This window comes from Chinchilla lanigera, unplaced genomic scaffold (genome assembly GCF_000276665.1).
Source record: "Chinchilla lanigera isolate Chin_1 unplaced genomic scaffold, ChiLan1.0 scaffold00040, whole genome shotgun sequence".
Classification (NCBI taxonomy): domain Eukaryota; kingdom Metazoa; phylum Chordata; class Mammalia; order Rodentia; family Chinchillidae; genus Chinchilla; species Chinchilla lanigera.
Window position 1 is genome coordinate 1,052,298 of NW_004955441.1, and position 22,247 is coordinate 1,074,544.

The 22,247-nt window shown below is 37.8% G+C and overlaps 1 protein-coding gene across 1 annotated transcript in view; it reads left to right on the forward strand.

The window, feature by feature from the left end:
* The window catches only part of Ttc27 (tetratricopeptide repeat domain 27), a 166,355-nt gene that overhangs the window by 106,679 nt on the left and 37,429 nt on the right, over positions 1-22,247 (forward strand). Inside the window, exons 13-15 of the mRNA XM_005390841.2 lie at positions 1,553-1,780; positions 14,579-14,677; positions 21,504-21,556. Coding sequence (XP_005390898.1) covers positions 1,553-1,780; positions 14,579-14,677; positions 21,504-21,556 — 380 coding nt within the window. The remainder of the gene's footprint in view (positions 1-1,552; positions 1,781-14,578; positions 14,678-21,503; positions 21,557-22,247) is intronic.

The following is a 22,247-nucleotide window of genomic DNA, read 5'->3' on the forward strand; positions in this document are numbered from 1 at the left end:
TGATTTAAATTATGATCCAATTTCTTTGAGGCTTAGCACCCTTAGAATCTCTTTCACCATGTGATCTCAAGGTTTCCATCACTAAATTAACAAAATCTTGTGTTTTTTAAAAGATTATTTGTATATCTGAGGGCAACAAGCAATGGAAAGGTGCAGTCATCGTAGTGTCTTCAAGCAAGATAGCATCTGTCTTATCAGATGGAGGAGGCTGCCTCTGCTGCTGTAGAAGGCTCAGGAGCATTTGGGGCTACTAATGTCCAAGTCATCCCAAATGTTCCTATTTAAATTCTTAAGTCTTGTTCTTTCATAGTCAGTGCCCTCTTCTACTCGTGGTTATTTGAATTGTTTTCCCATAGAAACTGTTTTATCAGATGTGGCTCCATCTTCAGACTCAGCCTGAAGTATTACCCATACTGTGTCACAAATGCAAAAGAGCCAACGTCGACAGACACTTTTAGAAGCATATCCCTCTTTTAAAAGATTTCACAGAAGCTGTATGATTTAAAAACCAAAGATCTGTCCAACCTACAGTAAGCCAAACATACACTTTTAGATTGCCAGTTTACCTACCCTAGGGACTTTAACATCTCATTCTAGCTTAATGAAGAGTGACTTTCTTGGCTAACTTAGTATTTCTGGCAGTGACCGTGCTGTTTATGTGAAGGTGCTTGTGTGTGTGAGCTTGCAAAGTGTGCAACCACACATGCTTTTTGGTCTCTGTTGAAGTTTACCAGAGAGGCAGCCATGGACGGAAGTCAAGGATGAGTAGTAACAAGTACAGGAGTAGCTTGAATGATGAGGTAGCTCTGAATTATGGACACCCAGCAAGAATACCCAAACCTGTTAAGTGAATGGGTACTCTTTTTAATTTGTAAAGTGAATGGGACAAGTATGGTGGTCCATACCTGTAACCCCAGCACTCAGGAGGCTGAGGCAGGAGAATCACGACGAGTTTGAGGCCATCCTGAACTTTAGAATGAGACCCTGTGCAAACAGACATGAATGGGGTATCTGATATCAGTTTTATCTGTGGGCTGAGATGTTCTTTGATTAAGAGATAGTTCTTTTAGCAGTGCTTATCAAATTGTATCCTACCCCTTTTAAAAATTTCTCAGCCTGGGAGTCCCAGGTTTCTTAAACAAAGCATAAAAAAAAGAGAAAAGGAAAGAAAAAGAAAGAAAAGAAGAGAAAATTAAAGAAAAGAAAAATATCCTTTCCATTGCTATTTGGTAGAGGTGAATTAAAAGCACCAGTCACAATGACGACAACCAGAACAGAGAACCAGGGAGCTGCATGGGTCTACCTACAGTCCTTTCCTTGGGGATTCTAGAAGACCAGTACAGCAAGACTCATCTCTTCCTCTTTGTTTCTCTCTTGTAGTTATACCACTGTTGGGTGTTCAGTGCAGCCTGTGTCCTAGCCACACGAAATAAGTAATCACAAATGTTGAGAATAAAAATTTGGATCAGGTGGGATATAAGATGTATATGAGGTAGAAAACAGCAGTTGGTCACAATTAAGCACTTTTATTATTTTTTGTTGTTGTTTCCAGGCAGAAGAAATTCTTAGGCAAGAGCTGGAGAAAAAAGAAACACCAGGTTTATACTGCTTGCTTGGAGATGTCCTTCGAGATCACTCCTGCTATGACAAAGCCTGGGAGTTGTCCCAGCACCGCAGTGCCCGGGCCCAGCGCTCCAAAGCCCTCCTTCATCTTCAGAACAAGGAGTTTCAAGAATGTGTGGAGTGCTTTGAACGCTCAGTGAAGATTAATCCTATGCAGGTTAGACAGTTCATAAAATCTACCTGCTCTCGGGGCTTGTGTTTTCCTTTGGATTTCATTTTTGCGGAATGGAAACCCATTTTTATCCCAATGCTTGGTGAGCTTGCCTTTGAGAGCTAAGAATACAATCGCTTCTACGTCTTGTCACCAGAAGCGCACATTTGCTGTTTTATTTCTTTCTCTTATCTCTCCTTCGTGCTGCTGCAGCTATTCAACTCAGGCACCATTTTGAGCAGGTATGTTAGGAAGGAAATCAATGAGGCATCAAAATTGCAGTCAGTGTAGGACTCTGCAAGTAATTATTGAAGTCAGTAATGAAAGAAAGATGTTTGTAGATAGACACATGCATAGAATGGGTTGTTGATTGTTTAAGGGAAAATGTTTATGTTTATATACACACAAATACAGTTGAATGCTGAAAGTTTTTTTTTTTTTTTTTTTTTAAGATTTGTAAACTGAATGCAAAAAAGGATCTGGGACTGTAATGTAAGGAACTTGAGAAATCCCCCAGGAGTGAACCTAATTTTGAGGGGGAAAGATTAACCTTATTTTGTATGTAAGGTTTTTCAGTTAGTAAAAATGTTTTTATTATCAGAAACAATCACTTTTAACTACCTTCTCATTCCATCAATCCAAAAGGCACATGTAGCTCCTGACAGACATGCAGACTGACTTGGTGTAATTCTAGTTAATATGTTTGTGTAAAATTAGCTATTAATATTTACTTACTATGAGCCAAGTATCTCTTTGGCATTCTGCCAGTATTTGAAGGTAGATGATTTAACACCAGAGCTGACATTCTTTTTTTAAAATTTTGCTAAAAACCGCATAGCCTATACTTTGCCATCTTAACCACTTCTAAGTGTAGAATTCAGTAATGTTGATTTCAGTACATTCATATTGTTGAGCAACCAGTGTCCAGAATTTTTTTGTTGTGTAAAACTGAAACTGAGTGCCCATTAAACAACAATGCTTGTTGCCTTCCCCCAGCCCCTGGTGACCAGCATTTACTGTCAGCCTATGAATTTCACTGCTCTGTATATCTCATACAAGCAGAATCATACGGTATTTGTCCTTTGGTGACTGGTTTGTTTTGCTTAACTTAATGTCTTCAAGGCTCATCCATGTTGGAATCAATAGTATGCATCAGAACCTCCTTCTTTTTTAAGGCTGGGTGATATTTGTTGTGTATACACACTGCATTTTGTTTACCCACTCACCTGGTGCACACCTGGGTTGTTTTTCCCTATTGCTTATTGAGGGTTGTGCTGCTCTGAACATGGGTGCTCATTTCCTTACTCGGAAGACATGGGAAGTGTCTTTTACATTGAAAAAATGAGACGTGTGAGAGGTGTGTTTGTTTTGTTTTAATATTTTAAATTTATATTTATTTATTTTCATTTATTTTGAGACAGGATAACTTGTATACAGCCTAGTGAAACAGGCAGATGAAACTAGCACATAGTGTGACATGTCAAGAAATGCTGAGTGGGTTTTTGTAAAGCACTAGTTTATACTAAGTGAAAAAAAAGAGCATTTCTACCTTTCATAGGCAATGAAAGAGAGGGCTGGATTTGTCTTTGAAAATCAAGTAGTGCTTGAATGGGTAAGAGAAGGCAGCACTGAGGGCAGCCGGCAGGGGAAAAGCCTGCGTACAGCCCTAGACGCAGAAAGGAGTGGGTGTGTACTGACTGTGCAGAGAAGTTGGTGAATAGGGCAGTGAGCATGGGAGTGCTAGACTGGACTCAAGTTACAAAAGGTCTTAAACGGGAGGCTAAACCATTTGGCTTTTTGTCTGGCAGGTGGGTAACCACTGCAGGGTAGTTTTGTTTGGGCCCTTGTTTCAAATAAAGGAACAGTGTGTGCAAAGGAGTAATTCAGGAGTACTGTTTGGGCAGCACTGGCCATGGAGGATACTCGATGTAGGCAGAGTTAGGAGAATGTAGTAATGGTCTAGTTTTAGTCTTGAAGGGTAACAGTGTGGGAGGGACCCTAGGAAGGAAGGAAGATGTGAGCAAAGTTGCAAGAGAGGACTTGACAGGGTTTGATGGCTTCATTATATAATTTAGCACTAATTACTTAGATAGACAGAGAAATGACAGTTGCTCAAAGCAGAGTCATAGTACAAACAGATGTTATGTGAGGATATTTTGCAGTCTGTCATATGGATCCAATTCAAGCCTGTTGTTAGCTATGCCAAAATATGCAGGCGTTTGTAGTACAGATCTACTACAAGACACAAAGTTGCACACTATATACTTACTTTAACTTACGATCCAAGTTGAACTATCTCCGAAGGAGGAGTGCTCCTTTGTGGTATGTTGTCTCCTTTAAGTCCTACAATAAAAAGAAAATAGAACAGCAGAATTTTTAAAAATTCCAACCTCTTTTTCTGATCTAACCAAACAATTAGTATTAATAACAAGATTTAGACAAACTCACAGAGGCTTATCCTGGTTCTTAGGTAGCTATTATTTCCATTGCCCCCCACTTTTATGCAAAAAAAAATCAAATAAATTGCTTAGCTATCAAACCAATATGTATAGTACTGAAAAAAGGAAAATGTGATTTCCTGTCATTTTTTTCTAGCCCAACCCAGCACATTTTTCCTTTACTTTTGTCGTTTTTCCCTCTTTTTGAAAATTTTACTTTCCCTAATTACCCTTCTCAATCACTTGGTCCCTCACCTTTGTAAGGTTATGTGATATTTCTGGCAGTATTAAAAACTTGTTCAGGCAGAAGGGTTGTAGCAGTGTACAGAAGGTACACAGTCGCTGTGGCTTGCTGGGGCCAGGGAAGCTTGCACTAGAGATGAGGCAGGAGTCAGATGTTGCACGAATGCTGCGGATGGCATTCATGTGCGGGAGGGGATCTGGCTTCCAGGATGAGCTTGAGGAAGGGCATGCATTCGAGAGTTCACTAAGCATCTGCGGCAGTCGCAGCGTATGCCTGGTATCCTAGCAGCCCATCCAGTTTAGTGTTTGTCCCAGAATTTTTCATTTTAAAATGAACTTCTGTTCTCAGTAGTGACATTGAAGGAAGACAGGATGGATTTCATAGGCATCCTTTTCGTTCTTTCATCTTCTGCCATGGTCTTCATCTAGACTTGCAGCAGCAGAGTCCTTGCTTTATAATGTGTTTAAAGAATGACAGTAACTGGTCTCCATCCCTCAACTTTTTCTACATACAACTCAACTCACATTTCCCTTGCAAGGGCAGCGTGCACAGTGCTTGCTGGTGTAACTAGCTGAGCATGCATGCTTCAAGTGGTTACGGTTCAGGTGTTGGCTAGTAAAGGCGGAAATACCAATGTCTCTATGAAGCCCTTGGGGTAAACCAGACATTTGTGCGCATGAGGTACGTGAAGGTCTTTGGCTACCAGCTAGCAGGGTTAGTGGAAACATGGCAGCTCAGAGGCTAGATGGACGGAGAGGAAGGTGGAGAGGCCCCGCTAAGGACAAAGCACATGAGGAATAGTCTGCCTTTATGGAAGGGCCTTGGTCTCTCGTATCGTCTAAATCTACCGCTATTTTTATACTATATCACTTGGTGGCTTTTTATAGTTTATGTAAACTTCTTTTAGCAACAGTTACCTCAAAAAATCAAACAAACAAGAAAAGTAAAATTTCGGAGAATTAAAAACTCAATTTACATTTGTCTACAGGGCTAATGAATTAATGTGCAATTATAGACAGTGTAGTTGGCATTTACTTTCCACCTCAGGAGTCATAGTAGTATCACTGACAATATGAAAACCAAAAGACCCATCTGCTGAAGAACATTAACGTTTACTAAAAGCTAGTAGGTGTTTCATTGTTTGTTTTAAGAAAGCCATGTTCAGAAATAACACTTTAGTATGCAGCGTGGGAGGTGAATTTTCATGTCATTCTTTAATGCTTGACTTTTTATCTAGAACAAATGAAAATGAGCAAAGTTAGTTTAGGAGATTAGTCAATACCAGATTATTCTCATGTGAAAGATGAGGTCATAGCTGTTAATGTACTAGCTCTTTTAGTAGTACTCCATAAACAGTTGAATTTGCCAGTTTTATGTCTGGGACATCACATGCCCTAAGTAGAAACCCATTAACTTATTTCTTATAACAGTTCAATTTATTTACTCAATTAATAGGTTCAAAGTAAAATTTTTGGAAATTCAGTCTGTCAAAGGGGAAACATCTGATATTACTCTAAATGCCATCATACTTTCAGTTAAAAGTTAAATATTAGGCTGGGGATGTAGCTCAGTGGTAGTAATAGAGTGCTTGCCTAGCATGTGTGAAGCTCTGGGTTCAATCCCAGTACTGAAAAAAACATTAAACATTGAAGATAAAACGATTTGTTTTAGTGATAGTAATTAGGACACAAATTACATGAAATAAAATGTAATTTTCCTTTAATATATATTTTATTTTCTAATGAATAATTTTATCTTTGAAAATACTTTTAAAATAGGATGATATAAAAGAGCTAACTTATTGGCCACTGGTTGGCTAATCAGTAAGCTTTTAAAAATCATATAATTTAAATTGTTTTAGTGTTCTGGTTCACTTTCAAAAGTTGCAGTGTAAACAGTACACTTTGTGGTTGCCTCACTAAGCACTGTCAAATGCCTGCTGTGGCTGGCCAGACGTGAATGCCGGAGTGAAATAGGCTGTGTCAGGACGCAGAGTGTGTGCTGAGGAATGAAGTGGATAGAGGTGGTTTGTGAGAGATTTTAAATGCTGTCATAGTTGCTGAGACAAAATACCTGACACGCAAAGTTAAGGGAAGAAAGGTTTATTTTGTAGAGGTTTCCGTCCACTGGGACATTTACTGATTTTATCCTCACCTCAGATGAGGAAATAGAAGGCTGAGTAAGCTGTACCGGATCCCTCAGGTTGTGACGGCTGGCGCTGGGGTTTCAGCTTGGCCATTCCTGTTCCAGAGCTGTCACCCTTAACCGCGTCACTGTTTGCCTCTCGAGGATATCATGTTAGGAAGTAATAACACGTTTGGTTGAGGCCAAGGTATGGAGAGCCCTGCATACCAGACCATCAGACTTGAACTTGTTTCTTTCTTTAATGAAGAGCCACTGGGGCTTTCTGTTGAAGCAGAGAGAAGGTTTAGTAAGACTGATGCTTTGGAACCATCTAGCTCATGATAGCAAGTGAGCCTCTTTGAGACTAGGGAATTAGAGAGGAATCAAGGCCTCCCTTCCCAGTGCATTGATGGACACTGACCAGACCTCTGCCACACAGTTCTCTGTGATTTGAATCATCCCAGGGACTTGTACCATGCTTTTTCTTGATGTAGAGGGTAAACATTCTTTGTCATATTAGTTTATGAAAGGAGAAAACTTTTATTTGAAATAGAGTTAGTTTCTTTTGTGCATTTGTGGTATTTGTGATGAGAAGACTGGAAGGGGTTGGAGCTCACATTCTAACAGAGAGGATTGGGTGCACATATGTGAATAATGTGTACAGAAAAAAAGGGATTTCGTTTTTGTTCTTCCTTTCTCATATTGGTAAGCAATAAAAAAACGAAACTCTGAAGGTCTAACTTGCATAACTGCCAAGAAGTATAAGCATTGTGATAACATCTGCGCTGTAGCTATGACTGAAGTATAATGAGGAGGCCAAAGCTTTGCTGCCTTAGACCCGATTCTGAATCCTGGGAACCCCACGGAGCATAACGATCGTGTCTCTTCATCTTCCTGAGCTTTTGTATAGTGGAGATCACAATTCCTGTGTCAGTTTATTGCGAGGAAAGTTGGCCAGTGCATGCAAAGAGCCTAGCATATTTCTGGGCTGTAGTAAGTTCCCACCGATAGGTGCTCAGTAGTGGTACTTTCCTTTCCTGCCTGCTGCACTGTGGTAGTAACAGCCCTGTTACCTGTATCCTAACAGGGAGATCTCTGACAAGAGGGTCTCGCGTGCAGATGGCCTATAAATACACTGTGGATTCTCTGGAAAGAGTGGGCAAATACAGGACCCCACTGAGATACTTACCGTGGTAACCAGCTCTAGATAAGAGTAAGAGAAAGGCCTCAAACAGTAGAGTATAGTAAAAATATGTGCAAAATGCAGTTGATGCTCTAGTTTGAGGGAAAACAGTAAAATAGGGGAAACCATTCTTTTAGCAAGAAGGAGAAATTGACAGGGTAGGATTTGTGTTTCCTTAGGGAGGAGAAGGTAGAATTTAGTACATGAGAATTTTGGTTATGAAAGAGTTGGCAGTGTATACTTAAAAATTGTGAGTGTCAAGCATCACTGTGGGAAAAGCTACTACCAAACAGTATTGGTATCAGTCTTGGATTTGGCTTGGGTCATTTCCTGTTTAATGAAACTATACGCAACAGCTCAGCTGTGTGTGGGTCATGGGAAGCGGGCAGGGATACAGAGAGGAGAGAATACAGCATGGCTTCGGGATTAGATTATAACATGTTAGCTTTTAGTATATATGATAGAAAAATTCAAAGCAAGTGATTCTATAAGTCAATTTAGCAAAAAGCATGAAGCCATTGATGATTCATTCTGTAGAAGCCCTGAAGAGGAAGGAAAATTGAGTAGTAGCCTTATAATTAAATGAAATTATGTACAAGCAAGGGGTACCTATTGCAGATATGCTATGAATACTCTTGTAAAAATTGACTTTGTAGGCCAGGGATATAGCTCAGTGGCACAAGCGCCTGCTTGGCAAGTGCAAGGTCCTGAGTTCAATTCCCAGTCCCCCCTCAAAAGAAATTGACTTTGTAATTTTATTTATTTATTTATTTATTGGTGCTTTAAACAGTTTATTTAACTGAAATGGACTTCCATTTATTTAGCTGCTGTGACTTCCGTTTATTTTGATACATCTTTTCCCCATGATGATTTACAGGATCTTCAAGCCAATATAAATATTTCATAAATATTTGGCCATTTGTGTGTATGCCTACACAATACCTCAGCAATGTCTTTCAGCAAGAAAAACACTAAAGAGTAAAGACCTGACACAATTAACTAGGTAGAATGAACTTCTGCTCCAAATATTTGTTTCTGAGGTAAAGTCACCACGTATCTGTTCAGTTAAGAAAACCATCCTTACAGCACAGGATGATTTTTTTATTTTTAAGTAGGACTTAGAACACTTAGCGGCCAGTTAGGTGCTGAATGGCAGAGCTCCGTCCCCAGCCTATGCAGTGAATTCAGAGGGAACAGGTTCTAGCAACTCAGGCTCCTTCCCATTGCCTCTTACACAGTGCGCTTCTCCTGGTGGGGCAGGCTGGCGCTTCAGCTGAACCCAGGTATCTTTCTGTCTTTGGTTTCCTTCTTTTTCTGATCATTTTCCTTGATACATTTCAGGAAGCTATCCCGACTCTTTGAGTGTTTAATATGCTCGATACGCACATTAATCCTCTTGGCAAGTATCTTGCCCCTGACTTGCTTGTTTACAACAGTGCCAACAGTACACTGGGTGACACTGTAAACTCTTCCTCTATTGCCATGGTAACATTTGTGTGGCATTCCTTTTTGTACAGTACCCATTCCCTTGATGTCTACAATATCACCCTTCTTGTAGATTCGCATGTATGTAGCCAAAGGACCAACCCCATGCTTTCTAAAAGGCCTAGAGGGCTGGGCATGTAGCTCAGGGGCACAGCGCCTGCCTGGCAAGTGCAAGGTCCTGAATTCCACTCCCAGTACTGCCCCCCGCCCAAGAAAAGGCCTAGAGAGCGTACCGGGTTCCCCTCCTCTCTCCCTTTGTGTTCATCATTTTGGCAAATTCCTGGAAGGTGGCGGTTCTGGCTGAAAGGACTTTGTAATTTTAAAAGTAATCTATGCCCGTTATCTTTTGGTGCTTATTAGCCCACAGAGTACCAAATTTGTTTAATTTTTATCTTAAGTACTTAGGTTTAATAAATATTTTAGTCACTCTCTTTATGACATATACTGCATACTAGGAACCACTGTGTGGTTTTCAGCAAATCACTTCCTCTGTAGGCCTCATTTTTACCTTGGCTTCTCTTGATTTTTAAGGCCTCTAATTGAATTGATTCCCTTCTAGCTCTTCAAACCAGCTGATTATCAATACTAATCTACTTGTATTGTCAGTGCGTCTACTTTGCCACTAGATGGCACTAGTGTAGCTTTGAACCATATCACCTCCGGATTTTCATAATATAGGAAGTCAGAAGAACCTTGGGATTTTAGCCTAGCCCACCTGGCTCAGTACTTGGGAGACTGAGACTCAGAAGTTAGGTGACAAGGTCAAGGTCATACAGTTACTTAGGACCTCTTGAATACTTGGTCTCACTAAGCTGTCGATGCTGGCCTTGAATTTACAGTCCTTTTACCTAAGCCTCCCAGAGTGCTGAGATCACAGGCGTGCACCCCTGCACCCAGATGTCTACCAGATTTTAAAGGTCATCACCTACCTGTGGTGAGCTTGCCTTCCTGGTTTGCCCTGGAAATAAGTGCTACAGAAATCTCAGCCAAAGCCTTTCTATCAAACAATTATCTTGCTCCATTTACCCAGTCCTTTGATAAGAGATTTTCCTTTCAGCTCTTCTCTTCCTTCTGCTGCTGCTTCTTTGTCCACCTGCATAGCCCAATCAAGGGAGCCTGTGGGGGTAAAGAAGTGTGCTTCTGGTTCTTAAAAAAATCCATCTCTTGAGCGTTCCCAACATATGGTATGTGCACTGTTTTTCCCGTCTCTTTTTATCTGTGAGGAGGATAGTATTACCCTAAGTCATGGCTTGTGTGAGGTGGGTGGCATTTTGAACAAGTGGTGATGTTTGGAGTCACACAGAGGGGGTCAGACCTCTCCTGTAGCCTTTTGACATCTTTCTAATAGAGGCGGCATCAAAGGCGACATTAACTACCTGCAGAGTTTTCCTGAGGAACACAGGCGGTAATGTATAGAAAACTCATGGCATCGGCGCTTGGCACGCGTGTAGGTGCTGAGGGTTATTATTTTGGTTGCTGTTTTGGTTGCCTGTGGTATGTGAAAGCTGGGAGTTCATGGGACGGTCTCAGCCAGAGGCGCTCTCACTTGAGAAAGAAGGGAAGGATGCATAGTATTCTAGGGTTTGCATGCCTATGTCAGAGTAATAATATTGAACACTGCTGCCCAGTGCACTGGCCACTAGATTTGTCCAGTCAAAGGTGAGACTTGCTCTAACCCTTTCACGACGGGGCTGTAATTTATATGTCGCTGCTGGGCAGCTGTAGCACTGGTAATGGTATATGCATGACATGCATTAGGAGCCATGGGACCGTCCCATCAGGTCATACAAACTGCCCGGTGGGACAGTCATGTATGTACCACTGATAGTTCAAGCTGATGGGAATATGTTAAGTATTGGATACACATCGGAGTTCAAGGATTTTGTATGAAAAAGATGAATGTAAAATATCTCGGTTCGGTTCCCAGTACCGGAGAAAAACCAAAAAATAAATAAATAAATAAAATAAAATATTTCGGTAATTTCATATATCAATAACATGTTGAAATAATCTCATTTTGAATATGCAAAAGTGAATATTATTAAAGTACATTTTATCCATTTCCTTTTACTTTTTAAAAAATACACCCACCAGAACGTGCAATGAGGAGTGTCTTTGTGTTTCTCTGTCTTTGCTCTGCTTGGTACTAAAGATCTTGGTGCTCAACTAACTCAGCTTTATTTTGAGGACTGTGTGAGAGTTTTTTGAGACTTTTTTTGAATTTCTTCTTAAAATTATGCCCTATTTTAAGACTATGACCTTTTGAACGAAGATGTCAATCATTATTTGTAATTATAGTTTAAGTAATAGTCTTAAAAAAAGTAAAAGAGGCACCAAATATTCGCCATAGTCCCTCAGATTCTGAGGGCTTCAATTGACAAACAAGAGGGATGAATAATTTAATGGGGCAGCTGTAAGCAATTAGAAGATGCTAGAGTGTTGAAAACGAGCCTTGCATGACATTAAAGAACAGACTGTGTGGAGGGGTTGTCTCCTGTCATAAGTATACATTACCAATAGGTTAAATATAGTAGTCAATTGATCATAAGCTTTTCTTGCAACTGCAAAAATAGCCAAGAGTAAAAAGAAAAGGGAACCATAGTAATACTTTATATTAGATAAATCCTAAGTACGGTTTTCATTAACTTTATTTTGGTTTTACGATACAGTTACAAAATATTAACTCATTTTTAAAATTTAAAAATAAATAAATTTCATTTCCGGTCTTTCAGAGTTGTATGGTAATTGTTAATTTTTCGGAGGGAGGGTACAAGGAATCGAACTCAGGACCTTGCTCTTGCCAGGCAGGCGCTTGTACCACTGAGCTACATCCCCAGCCCCAGTAATTATTAATTTTAAATCTTTGCAACTTTTGTAAATCTTTTTATGTAGATTGAAAAATAAAGTTCTTTATTTAGATTTTGATTTTATCTTGGATTTTATAACACATGAGAAAGAGTATTTATTTTTTGCTGATTTTAGAAAGCAAGCAAGGGACACTATTCCTAGTTCAGTCTCTGAATGGGCTAGTCCTCGTTCCTACTAGTATTATTAGTACCGTAATTCATCATATCTAAGGTGTTATCAATCCTAAGGGGCGCCTTACTTTAAGTACCACTCTGTGTAGAAAACTGCTGCTCTTGAAACTCTTGACAAGACCTATTTCACAGATGTTACAGAGGAAAAAATAATGTACCTTAGAACTGATGAAATATAACACAGGGTTTGAAACTTTCAACTTGGTTGGAAGTTAGAAGGTTTGTGTTATATATTTTATAAGTCAGTATCAGCCTTCAAGTCTTCTGACTGCAAGTTCAGTGAGTGCAGTTGAGTGCATTGAAGCCCTTTCATTTCATTCTATAAATAACCAGATGAAAGCAGAGCAGTGAGCTTGGTTTTAAGTTAAAGTGCCATAATTCAGACAAGTGAACTTTTAGTTTCAGCCTAGTCCTCTGCTTCCTTCTGCAAACCCCAAACCAGACGCACACCACGTCTTTTCAGGCATTACCTACCCCTCAAACAAATCTGTTCTCCATAAAGACTCTTGATAGTGGTTATTTACGGCTGCTTGTGAGTTCATGGCGAAGTGTTAAATTGCCCAAGGATGTTTGCTTTCTAAGCCTTATCTCTAATTGTCCTGAAAATCTATCTGCTCAAGGAACTTTCAGGCCTCAGCACGCCATATTGGAAGAGTTGAGGGAAGAGCGATGTAGAAGCAGGCTCCTTCTTTGCCTCTGAAGAAGGCTGGGGATACATAATACCTACCTCATATTTTTTTCCTCTAAAGTGTTTCTGCCTTTGTTCAGGCAGTGAGCGAGTCACTAAGAAGGTAGACTTAGGAAGTTTAAGGCAGGAGGATTGCCGTGAGTTCACCGTCAGTCTGGGCTGCATGGTGAATTGAGGACAACCTGAACCATATATTACATTGTCAGACCCCGTCTTAAAAGAAAAGGTAGACTTCTATGTGCTGCTGTATCTACTGCTGTCTGTGTTGTCTATGTCTGAAACAAACAACTTGTAATATCTGAATTTCTGGCTAGTTTCACTGAATTGTTTTTCCAGTTTTATCTCCCTTTTGATAGGGTCTATTGAATTTTAAGGAAACCTTGTGTTGTAAAAAATTCTTTTGTAATTTGAATAGCTACTTCCTATTTTACTTGTTATTTGAATGTTAGTGTTTCTGAATTTTATTAAGTCACATTTACATTTTGCATGACTATTTGGTAACCCAGATTCTGAGCTTGTGTTTTCCAAGTTGTTTTCAGGGTAGCCAATGCAGATCTTTACAAGGGTGGATTCAAGCTTAAACTGCAGAAGTTACTTGTGGCCTAATTGGAAATAAAAGCAGAAATTGGTCCTTTTAAGTTTGTGATATATTTATCAGTTGTGAATCTGCTGATACTTTGTGTACTGTTTTTATGTAGTAGATGATCAGTAAAAAAAAGTTTACTTAATCTCAGGTTTATAATACCAGATTCAACTTATAAAAAACTTTCCATGGCATTTAAGGAATTTGGTAAACAAAGAGTATGGTCTTTCTCAACAAAAAATGAGCAATGATTGTACATGCTTTCAGTGTTCTGTTACTTTGAAAATTAGGTGGGAAATTTATCTTCGTTGCTAGTTTTCCTACATTTAAACATAAGGCACATATTTACTATACGATGTGTGATTGAAGTATACAGTGTTTACATTTTTAATATTTATTGCAGTAGAAGACATATTGGCATTAATCATCCTTAGAATACTGCCTCTCATTTTTGTACACACTTAACCTGTTGTTCTTGCCACTTTCTGAAGCAAGTCTGGAAGTCCTCTTTCAAGAGGATCAGTTGCACTGTCCTGGCTGCCTTGATGTCCTGAATTGATTTAAAACATTTACCTTTCCATGATCATTTTGACTTTGGGGAAAATGTAGAGGTTGCGTGGCTTGATCTTTGAATAGGGTAAGTGTGCACACACTGTGGTGTACAGTCCTTCTTTTCCACTGGATGATACTCGGTAGCAGCATTCAGCATATTTTGATCACATCTTACAAAGACACTCCTGAAAGAGAGCTTCCAGAGCTGCTTCAGAAAGTGGCAAGAACAGTGGGATAATTGTGTCGGAAGTGAGGAGTATTATTTTGAGGAGGATTAACGACAATGTGTCTTTCACTGTGCTAAATATTTTTAGAGCTTAAACATTCGATATAGTTTTCGATCTCATTTTGTATGGCTCTGAATTCTTTATGAACGTGTGTTTGTTGATAGTATCTTAAATAATTTCAGGTTGTATCCTGTAAATTTGTGTCTGTGTGTTTGAATGACTTTCATTTCTGTTCTTTGCAGCTCGGGGTATGGTTTTCTCTAGGCTGTGCCTATTTGGCCTTGGAAGATTATGCAGGCTCAGCAAAGGCATTTCAGCGTTGTGTGACCCTGGAACCTGATGTAAGTGTACTTGGCCTGTCTTCCCTGTTTCAGCTCCCTTCTCTTAAGTTACCTGCATTGTCCTGTATAGTTCAGAGCAGCAGTTCCTTTTGTGGTGGAAGGAAGTGTAGATTTGATGGAAGGTTATACTTCAAGGCATAGGATTTATAAGTCTGAAAATAAGTTTTCCTCATAATAGCTATGGTTTCATTTAGAAAATAATTTTGATGAAACAGTTTTTCAGTTAAAAATATATATTAAATAGTATCGTGTATGTTTTGCCACTTACTAACATATGCTCCCTATGTTAATTGTGTTACTGGATGGTTCTTTTAATGTGGCCTCTTTTTTATTTAGCATCCTTATTGAGATGGCAATTCGTGTATTGTTTATCCTTTTTTTTTTTTTTTTTTTTTTTTTTTCGCCGGTACCGGGAACCGAACTCACGACCTTGCGCTTGCCAGGCAGGCGCTTTTGCCGCTGAGCTAAATCCCCAGCCCCGCCCCCCCCGCTGAGCTAAATCCCCAGCCCCCTATCCATTTAAAATGTACAAAACTGAGTGATATTTAAATATAATCAGAGTTGTGAATTTTAGAGATTTTCATTGCCATGTGAGATCGCCCTGGTACCTACCAGCAGTCATTCCTCATTTCTCTCTGAACACATTCTCTCCCTCTCCAGTCCTAGGCAGTCATTAATGCACGTTCTGTCTCTGTCGATTTGACTGTTTTGGGCATTTCATAGAATTGGACTTGCACAATAATTGGAACTTAATGCCTGGCTTTTTTAACTTAGGTTGTTTTTAAGGCTCTTCCATGTTGTAGCATGTATCAGTACTTCATTGCTTTTTATTGACAGTATTTCATTGTAAGGTCACATGACATTTATTTATCAGTTGAACATTTCTACTATTTCTACTTTTTGACTATAATGGATACTATTGCTATTAACATTTAGTTACAAGTCTTTGATAGACATATGTTTCCATATCTCGAGTATATACCTAACGGTAAGTTGGCTAGGTCTTTTTATTAAGGTGTAGTGTTCAAGTCCCTTGTAATTTGGAAATATTTTCTTCCATCCTTTGGGTGTTCTTCCCCCCTACTCAATAGTATCCTTTGAAGCACAAAAGTTTGTGTGTGTGTGTTTTTTAAAATTTTGATGCTATCTAGCTAATCTGTGTTTTTCTTTTATTTCTCATGCTTTTATTGTTGTATTGAAGAATCCATCATAAAGGTTTATGCTTACCTTTTCTTTTAAGAGTTTTATAGTTTTGGCTATTGCATGTAGTCCAGAGGTCATTTTAATTTAATTTTTTTTGTGTATGATGTAAGGTACAGTTTCATTCCTTTATGTATATGCATATATCATTTTCCCACAATCATTTCCTTAAAAAAATCAATTGATTATAAATATAGGAGCTTCATTATGGATTGATAGTTATTACTATTATTTTTTTACCACCTATATATGTCTATCCATGTGCCAGGACCACTATTTTGTTTCTCGAAGCTTTATAGTAACTTTTGAAAATGCCAAGTGTGATTATTCTCTGTTCTTTTTTCAAGATTGTTTGGGGGTATTCAGGGTTCCTTGAATTTTCATATGGAATTTTAACTTTGTCAATTTCTGCAAAAAATACAATGAGGATATACATTGAATCTGTAGACAATATAGAAAGTATTGGCATCTTAATAATATTAAGTCTTCTAATCCATGAATGTGAATATCTTTCCATTTATTTCTAAGAATGTAAGTGTTACACTTCTTTTGTTGTTATTCTGAAGTATTTTCTTCCTTTTGGTGCTGTTATAAATGAAATAGTTTTGTAATTTTATTTTTGGATTGGTTATTACTGTAGAAACACATTTGAATTTTGCATGTTAGTCTTGTATCCTGCAACCTTGTTGAATTCATTTAGTAGTTCTATTTTTTTTTTAGTGGATTCCTTTAGATTTTCTGTATAAAAGATCATATTATCTAAAATTAGAAATAGGTTTACTTGTTCCTTCCAATCCAGGTGCCTTTCATTTTCTTGCCCAATGATCTAGCTAGCCCTTGTTGTAGAATATTATGGATAAATGATGAAAGTAGTCATCTTGATCTTGTTTCCTATCTTTGTAGGAGAGCTTTCAGTTTGTCCCCATTAAATATGTATAGTGTTAGCTGTGGATTTTTTGGGTATATACATAAATGTTCCTAGAAAGAAATGTTCTATTTCTAGTTGGTTGAATATTTTTATCATGTTAAATTTTGTCAGACGTTTTTACTGTGTCTATTGAGATGATTATGTAGCTTCCTTTTCTTAAGTCTAGAAATACAGTGTATTACATTGGTTTATTTTGGTTATTGAACCGACCTTTCATTCCTGGGATAAATTCCATTTGGTTGTTGTATATAATCCTTTTAATAGCTTGTTGGATTTGCTTTGCTAGTATTTCATTGAGGAGTTTTGTGTCCGTATTTAACAAGGAATATTGATCCATAGCATTCTTGTTTGTGATGTTTTTGGTTGGTTTTGGTATCACAGTGTGTCTTTGTTGCTAGGACAGATTACTGACCTTGAAACTTAAACAAGGAGAGGCTTATTTTGGCTCATGGTTTGTAGAGGTTTCAGTCCATAGTTGTCTGGTCCTAACGCAGAACAGTATGGTGGAAGGGCCTGTGGCAGAGAACTGCTCCCTGCATCGGCATGTTCTCCTAGAAGCTGAGCGACCAAGGGAGGAACCAAACTGGGGAGGGAGATAAACCCTTTCAGGCCACTCCCTCAGTGACCTGCTCTTTCAGCTAGACTCTACCTCCTAATAGCAGGTCACCTATAAGCCTCCATAATCCATCCAGTCACCTTCTAAAAGCTCCACCTATTATGCATATGAGGCTTTTGGAGGGACATCTCAATATAAAACATAGCAGAAGAATACTGGCTTTATAGAATAAGTTACAAATTCCATCTCCTATTTTTTGTAGGAGTTTGTGAGCCTTGGTGTGAGTTCATCTTTGAGCATTTTGTAAAATGCACCAGTCTGCCCCTGGGGTTTTGTGGGGGTGGTGATTATTAACTCAATCTCTTGTTACAGGTCTGTTCGGACTTTTTCTTTCTTAAAGAGTCAGCTTGATACCGTGCATCTTTTTAGGAGCTTGTCCGTTACATCTAGGCTGTCTAATTGTTGGTATACAGTTACTTGCAGTATTATAATCCGTTTTGTTTCTGTTAACTTGGTAGCAATGATCCCTTTTCATTTTTAATTTTAGTAACTTAATTTTTTCTCTTTTCCTCCTGGTTAGTGTAAAGATTTGCCAACTTAACTAACTTTTGGTTTCATTAAGTTTCTATGTAAATTTAATAGTTTCTATTTCCTCTGTTTCTTCTCTAATCTTTATTACTTTTCTCTTTCTTTCTTTTTTCCTTTTCTTTCTTCCCCCCTCAGTGTACAGATTGAATCCAGGGCCTCATAAATGGTAGACAGGGCCTCTCTGATGGAGCTATACCCCGACCCTAATATTTATTATTTCATTTCTTGTTCTGAGTATTTATATCAATATTCCACCAAAATTACTTTCTATAGAAGTACGAACAAAAAGTAAGGGTTATGGTGGTAGAGCTTTATCGAAGATAAAATCCATATAAATACCAGTCTTGCTCCACTTTACGCTTTCCACTTCTCAATCACATTTTTTATATGCATGTACATTGCTTCAGTTAATTAGCTTTCACAAATGACTGAGCTACTAAAATAGCTTCTTTGGGGCTAAGAAAAGGTTGATGAACACACTATTAACAGGCATTTACTCAATGGATGCTTCAATTTTTGGAATCTAGCTTCCATCTCAGATGCACATCAGCTTAGCTAAATATTTGACATAAATTCCAAGTGCCCCCTACTCTTTTTTCTTTTCCATCCTTTAAGTGCAGATGAATGTATATCTATATATCTGTATCTATACATATATATATTTGAGCAGCAACGTTACTATGTTACTTAGGCTGGTCTCAGGTCTTCAGAGTGCGTGGACTACAGGCGCATGCCATCATGCTGAGCATAAGTGCAATATAATTTAAAGACTACTCACAAATCTTGTTTGTTTTTGGTACCAGGAATCAAACTCATGACCTCACACTTGCCAGGCAGGCACGGTGCCGCTGAGCTGTATCGCCAACTGAGCTATATCCTAGGCTCCTCACAAATCTTAAATGAGCAGTTTGGTCAGTTTTGACAAATGCATACTGTTGAATATCTCACACCCCTTTCAAAATGTAGAACCGCTTCAGTCATTCCAGAGGGCTCCCTCCTGTCCTACCTGCCATCACTATGAGCTCCCTTACCCCTTTGTTTCTTAGCAACTGTTGTTCTTAATTTTTTCTCTTTGCATTGCCTTTGCCTTTTCCGTAGCTACGTGTAAATAGACTTATAGGCTATGAACTTCTTTTCTGATTTCTTTTACTTGATGTATATTTCAAATTTTCATCTGTGTCATTAGTTGTAGTAGCAATTCATTTGTTCTAACTGAAGTATGGTATTGTATTATATGAATATTCCTAATTTGTTTGTACCTCATTCTGTTGATGGAGTGTTGGATTATTTCCAATTGTCATTCTAGAGCAAATGTTTGTGTGGCCATAGGTCTTCATTTTTCTTAAATATAAATTTCAAAGTGAAGTTGCATGGTCATGTTTCTGATGCTATTATGTTGTTTTAAACATTATTTTCTAGTTGTACACTGATAGAATAATAAAAAGTTGATTTTTGTGTATTAACTGTATTCTTTGGCTGTGGTTTTCCCTCTGTGCATTAAAATTTTGCATTGAAGTCTTCCCTTTTTAATCTTTTTTTTTAAAAGAAATTTAATTATGTAGCTCAGTATAGTTTTCTTTGTGCATATCCTTCTTGAGGTTTTATTAAGTTTTTGGATTCATGTGCTTAAGGTTTCATCAGATCAGGAAAAGTTTTGACATCATTTCTTCAGATTTTGTTTTGGTATCTATGCTGGCGATAAACCCAGGGCTTCACACACAGTAGGCAAGCACTCTACCACAGAGTTACAATCCATCCTCTCTTTTTCCTTCCTTTTTATACTACTTATTTTGCCCAGTAGGTCCTTGAAGCTCTTATTTTTTTGTGCTTATTTTGTGTGTGTGTGTGTGTGTGTGTGTGTGTGTGTGTACGCGTGCGTGTGTGCTTTGGTTTTTCTCTGTGATATATTTTCTGTTGCAGTGTCTTCCAGTCTAGAGATGTTCTTTCTTCTGCACTGTCTAGTATGCACTTAAACTCATTCATTAAGCTTACTTTAGATAATAGAATTTTCAGTTCAAGAATTTTCACTTAGTTCTTTTTAACAGTTTCATGTCTGTACTAAGGTTTCCCAGCCAATCTCTTATTGTGTTTATGTTTTCTTTCAACTCTTTGAGCATTATCTATATAGTAAGTAAAGTCCTTATATGCTTATTCCAACATCTCTTTAATTTCCAGGTCTGTTTCTAATAACTGATCTTTCTTTTGGTTAGGGCTAAAAATTTTCTGCTTCTTTGCATAGTTATCATTAATTTTATTTCCTATGCATTGTAGATGCTGTATTTTTCTTCTCTTAAGAAAGATTTTTATTTTGAATTTTACTTAATTTACTTGTAGATCATCTTGATTTAAACTTTGTTAAGATAAGCCTAAAATTGAAATTTTCTTTATAAAAATTTTTCTCTTCAGGTATAACCTTTCTGGGGTTAAATATAATGCCATGAGTAAGGCTCTCCAGTTGTTGGGTTGGAATTTGAATAACTCCCATATGACTTCCAAATTTTCATTCAGCTCTCAGCTCTCTGGTAATTGTTCTTTGTGAGACTTCAGGAAGTTTTGTCTTGCATCTGGATGACAGTATTCAGAGATTTGGGGGATGTTTATTGAAATTTCTGGAGCTCATTCTTGAAGCACGCATCTCTGTGGTATTTTGCTTTGCAAATTCCAGCTCCTTTTTGACCCTGAACTCTAACCCTTTTTTCTTCATCTCGCTAAGACTTGCTGTGCTTTGTTTCTGTGGCTCTGTGCTGAATCCCTGAAAGTGCCTGCAAGTAGCAGGCTGGGTTGGTTGCTGAGACACCTTAGCTTTTCCCTTCTCTCCAGGATAACGCTTCCGTGCTGCTTTTGACCAGCTTCTCCAAAATAGTAGTTTCCTATATATTGTCATTTGTAGCCTTTTATGATGAGAGGGCTACTTTGGTACTGACCTTCGTCTTGTCTGGAAGGAGAGATTCAGTACCACTTAATTTTTTGAATCATAGGTATGGAATTTGAGAATTATATATTGTATATTCTATTTTGAAAGTGGAAGAAAGAAGAACAAATAGAATCCCCATAATTCTCATTAACATCAACATTTTTCTAAAAACTTTCATTTTTGCATTAGATATAGGAATAGGTAGAGAAATGTTTAGTTGATAAAAAAGGAGTAACAGTGGAGGACACTATTCAGTGTTTCTCTCCTACCTGATGAAGAACAGTGATGGTGAAAGGCAAAGCCTTTAAAGTACAAAAAACAGTGTTCTACATTCCTTAGATTTGTAAGAAAGCTGTATGCTTTATGAATTATGATGTAAAATTTCAAATCTAAATTTGAAAGTAAAATCTTAAGAAATTTCCAAATCAGTACTATAATAGTTGTATCATTGATTGGCTAATTTTTGAAATTTTTATAAATTGTAAAAGTTAATTTTGGTTTAATTTTATATTTTGCCTTTAAACAAACCTTACTAAAAAATTGTGATTTTTAATACCATCTATTGGACTGTTATATTTTTGGTTTCAGCAATTATTTCCTAAGTGAAAATAGTCTATAACTGAGTTCTCTATCATTTCAGAATGCTGAAGCTTGGAACAATTTATCAACTTCCTATATCCGATTAAAACAAAAGTAAGTACATCAGGGAAATATGAAGAACTGTGCTTCCAACATTAATGAATGATTATTTTCTCCAACTGAATATTGAAGCATTGTATTTTATTGTATCTTCCCCCTTTTCACCCTTCTATGAGTTAAAATAACTTACTAGTATTCTTTGAATTCTTTTTTTTTTTTTTTTTTTTTTTTTTTTTTTTTTTTTTTTGGTTTTTCTCTGGTTCCGGGAACCGAACTCACGACCTTGTGCTTGCCAGGCAGGCGCTTTGCCGCTGAGCTAAATCCCCAGCCCCTATTCTTTGAATTCTAAATGTGCAACTTATTTCTTAAAAACATTTAATATGTAATGAAGTGAAAAATACCACTTGGAATCTTTATTTGGTGTTTAGGTTTTACATACTAAATTTCATTACATGATAAAAGGAAGCATGCTTTTAGTTGGGCAGCTCCATTGGTAGATTTTTTTTATTAATTGCTTTGTACTAGACATTATGGAAATTTTTAAATAAATATGAATCAGTATATTTAGGAATTATAGGTTAAAAATAAAATACTATGTTACATTATTTTAAAAATTGATTAGCAATATAAGCTATATGTGGTGACTATCAAATGAGAATACAGAGGGGGCTACAATAATAGTAGATGGTATTTGTAGGGCCTTACTGTGTGTCAGGCACTCATATAGCCCTGTGAGGATCTGAAG